General features: G+C 36.6%; 1 protein-coding gene across 1 annotated transcript in view; it reads right to left on the reverse strand.

Moving 5' to 3' along the window:
- HEATR5B (HEAT repeat containing 5B) overlaps window positions 1-4,485 on the reverse strand; it is a 205,163-nt gene that overhangs the window by 87,700 nt on the left and 112,978 nt on the right. Inside the window, exons 24-25 of the mRNA XM_006839450.1 lie at window positions 2,547-2,728; window positions 91-159 (exon numbers count right to left, since the gene is read on the reverse strand). Coding sequence (XP_006839513.1) covers window positions 91-159; window positions 2,547-2,728 — 251 coding nt within the window. The remainder of the gene's footprint in view (window positions 1-90; window positions 160-2,546; window positions 2,729-4,485) is intronic.

A 4,485-nucleotide genomic window follows, 5' to 3' on the forward strand; every position in this document is an offset into this window, starting at 1 on the left:
AAGATAAGAATAAAACTTATTTGCTCTTTCTTCTTGTGTTTCTTCAAAGAGAAATTTTACGGTCTATGTCAACACTTTTTGTCTTCTTACCTGGCAAGCTTTTGCTATTATGTCTGATGGAGTATCTTGTGAAAAAGCTGGTCTCAGTGCAGCTCCCACCTAGAATAGTGAATACAAACATCTTATTTTTAAAGATAAGTAATAATCATAAAGCTTTTTGTCTGGAAATGAAAACACAAAAAAACACTCCTTTCCTTTTATTATCTCACCCTTATCTTTCTTTTCAATTATAATAAACTTTACCATATCATTTTTCTTTTGCTTTCCAGATTATCAGTATCAAATCTATATGAATGCTGTGCCAAATAGGTAATTAATCATGTATCTTTTCCTTGGTTTTTAGTAGTGTACAGGATTTTCTGACAAAAAACAAATCTTACGTTACCAGAGATAACAAAAAATTGCTACTCTAACCTTTACTTTTTGCAGTTTATATTTTTCTGAATATCTTTCTAATAGCATTTAGTTCATGAGTGAATCGCATACAGTTGGCCCAATTCCTTTGGGCTACTAAATTCCTTTAGTAGCACCAATTCCTTTAGTAGCACTAAAACTTCACATAGTCACTACAAGATGCTAGAGATCATGCTTACCTAAAGAAGGATTAATTTAAGAGAAGGTTATTCAAGAAACAAAAATGTATGTACTACTGTGAAAGTATATAACCTTAGATTGAAATATGCCAACTTCAGTCATGGGTTCTTTGTTATACTAGTAGATTTAATATCTATGAACTGACTAAAGGTATAACCCACTGCCATCGAGCTGATTCTGACACATCGGGACCCTATAGGGCAGAGGAGAATGGCTCCATAGAGTTTCCAAGGCAGTTCTGTAAATCTTTAGAGGAACAGACTGCCACATCATTTTTCCTTTGGTGCGTTCCAACTGCTGTTTCTATTAACAGCCGAACACTTAACCACTGAACCACCAGGACTCCCTAATAAAGAATTAGGTGTAATCACCTCCTAAACTGAGACTTCACCCCTTACAATAGTGACACGGTAAAGCAAGGCATACCAACAGAAGAGGAAATGGATCATTTGCTAAAAGCACATGGTGACTAATCCACTATGGGAGCCTGTACTGAAGAAGAAAAAATATAATAGAAGACATCAGGATTATTAACTAAACTTGTATATGGTAGGTTAGGAGTTCTGGTGTGGTTCTGTAGGGTAAGCCCTCGGTCGCAAGATAAGTTTGAACCAAGAGGTTGGCAGTTCAAATTCAACAGCCACTCCTCTGAAACCCTATACAGGGGCGATATGAGTCAGAACCAACTAGACAGCACTTAACAACAATGGTAGATTACATAAAAGGATTTTATCAATGTTGAATTTGCTAAAGTGATAACTGTTCTGTTGTTATTTAAGAGAATAGTCTTGTATCTGGAAATGCAGACTAAAGATTAAAGGTAAAAGTACAATGTTATAGACAGTTTATTCTTAGAAGGCTTAGGGGGAAAAGTGTGTGTGTGCACTTATAAGGGTGTACAGAGAGGGATTATCAATGTTAAAGCACATGGAGCATAAATATCAACTGGTGCATGTGGGGAAAGGGCATAATAGCTCTTTGTAATTATTCTTTCTGCTTCTCTGTAAGTTTGAAATTCTTTCTAAATGAAAAGTTTTTTAAAAAAAGAGTCTCTAATTCTGAGAGATTGGACACTTAAGTGTAAACCACTGTGTAAGAGTTTTCTATAGCCATCTTGGCTGAAACTTACTCACTTGTACTTATGATAAAAAGCAACTGGCTTATGCATTGCCCACATCTTTTCAGTATGTTTAGGACAACTTTCAGATGAGATATAGTGAATCTGGATCCAAGATTTTGGCACAGTACAGTAAAAAATATGAAATAAAGCTTCATTACTCTTTCCTTATGAATATATTTTTTTGCCTTTAAACAATCCTCCATCGCCAGGATTAGCTCTATTGTCTTACCTGAATAACACAAATAGTTGTAAATCCCAGGGGAAACATGCATATTTCAGTTTAGAATGCAATGCAAATCTGTTGAAAGTATCTAATTCTACCATTAAAATTTTAACTGCTATTATTCAAAGTTAATTTACTTTTCAGTATGCTAAGGGCAGCAGCTTTTTTGACTTTTTGAAAATGTTTATCACGTCTTGACATATAAAAATAATAACAGCATACCCACAGCACTGTTTTGAAAGTCCCTTTTATCTTTCAAGTGGCATGGATAACTTGACAAATACAAGACTGGGAGCTAGGCTGGAATTTCTATTCTAGTTTTATCAGTAGCACCCTATCACAATTTAAAAAGCGTGAGAAGCAGTTAACACCACTGTCTCTTCAACTGTGATTTGATGTTAACTGTGTAACAAACAATGCTATCAAACATATGCAATCTATATGAATGAGTAGTTTGCAGTTTCAAATACATTCTTTCTGGGAGCCTTTCTCCTTTAATGGTCACCCAAAAGATCAACTTTAAGTTTCTAAATAGATAGAGTATCTCACATTAGCTTGATACTGCTCCAGAATCACATGACCTGGAAATTCAGGCTCAGGCACAGAGGCAAACTTCTTGATAATGTCTTCAAGAGCTTGGAGACCAGCCATCCGCAGCTGGTTGCTATGATCAGTTGCGGCCATGAATGCCATGCGAATCAGGTCAGAGAGATGAAGTACTAACAGGTCATCTAAAAATAAAAACAGAAGGCAAATAAGAAAAGTTTTCTAAAAGTGTAACATGTAAAAATATAAAACTTGAAATAAATATCTGACAAAAGCCTTATGATCCAAAAAAAAAACCCAAAAAACCCTTATGATCCATATATTTTTATTGTGTCAAAAATAACAAAGATACACTTTCAAGAAAATTTTCATATGAAACTTTTAAGAACACTGGCAAACCTTTCTTTGCACAATATTGACAATGTAGATGAAGCTATAGATGCATGTTGTTAGGTGTCACTGAGTCGGTTCTGACCCACTGGGGCCTTGTATAGGGTTTCCGAGGAATGGCTGGTGAACTTGAACTGCCAACCTTGTGGTTCAAATCAACTTTGCAGTCCAGTGCATTAACCCATTGTTGTTGTTAGGTGCTACTGAGTTGATACTGACCCACAGTGACCTTATGCACAGCAGAACGAAACACTGCCCGATCCTGGGCCAACCTCACTATTGTTGCCGTGTTTGAGTCCATCGATGCTGCCACTTGGCCAATCCATCTTGTTGGGGGTCTTCCTCTTTTCCTCTGACCCTCCACTTTACCAAACATGATATCCTTCTCCAGTGACTGGTCCCTCCTGACAATATGTCCAAAGTATGTGAAATGAAGTTTGGCCATCTTAGCCTCCAAGGAGCACTCTGGCTGCTCTTCTTTCAAAATGGATCTATTGGTTCCCTAGGCAGCCCATGGCACTTTCAATATGCTCCTCCATCACCATACCTCAAAAGCATCAATTCTTCTATGGTCTTCCTTATTCACTGTCCAGCTTTTGCATGCATATGAGGTTACTGAAAACACCATGGCTTAGGTCAGGCGCACCTTAATCCTCAAGCTGACATCTTTGCTTTTCAACACTTTCAAAATGTCTTATGCAGCAGATTTGCTTAATGCAGTATGTTGTTTGATTCCTTGACTGCTGCTTCCCTGAGTGTTGTTAGTTGATCCAAAAAGAATGAAGTCCTTGACAACGTCAATCTTTTCTCTGTTGATAAGAATGTTAATTGGTCCAGTAGTGAGGATTTTTGTTTTCTTTACATTAAGATGTGTGACAGCTAAACTAAAATAATTATCTTCACTTTCCCCAAATTAGCTTGCAAATCTTTTATGACAGGGCTATCAAAGTTTTCTACAAAGAATCAGATAGTAAATGCTTTTGGCTTTTCAGGCCATATGGTTTCTACAACTCTGCTTTTTTATTATGAAAACAACTACAGACAATATACAACTTGGTGTGCTTATGTTCCAATAAAATTTTATTTAATACAAAAGTTGGTGAGTCGGATTTGGACTGCAGGCTGCAGTTTGTCAACACCTACTTTAGGAAAACTCAGATTCATATTCAGGTAATGTAAACCCACCTCATAAGAAGAAAATTACTTTTCTGAGCATAACATATGGAAAAGGGAAATATTTTTCTTTTAGCCCTTAAGGTTGTACTGGATATGCCATAACAAACTTAAAAGCAAACCTTGAAAGAATCAATGCAACTTAGTTATATTCCAGGAGAAAGTTCAACACTACTTAAAGGAATACAACAAAATCCAGCACTAACATCATAACATTAACAACGTCTGCCATATCATAAATGATCACATTGTTGTTGTTGTTAAGTGCCGTCAAGTTGATTCCGACCCATAGCGACCCTGTACAGGGTTTCCGAGGCTGTAAATCTTTATGGGAGCAGAACGCTTCATCTTTCTCCAGTGGAACAGCTGGCAATTTCGA

Source organism: Chrysochloris asiatica, unplaced genomic scaffold (assembly GCF_000296735.1).
Source record: "Chrysochloris asiatica unplaced genomic scaffold, ChrAsi1.0 scaffold00024, whole genome shotgun sequence".
Classification (NCBI taxonomy): Eukaryota; Metazoa; Chordata; class Mammalia; order Afrosoricida; family Chrysochloridae; genus Chrysochloris; species Chrysochloris asiatica.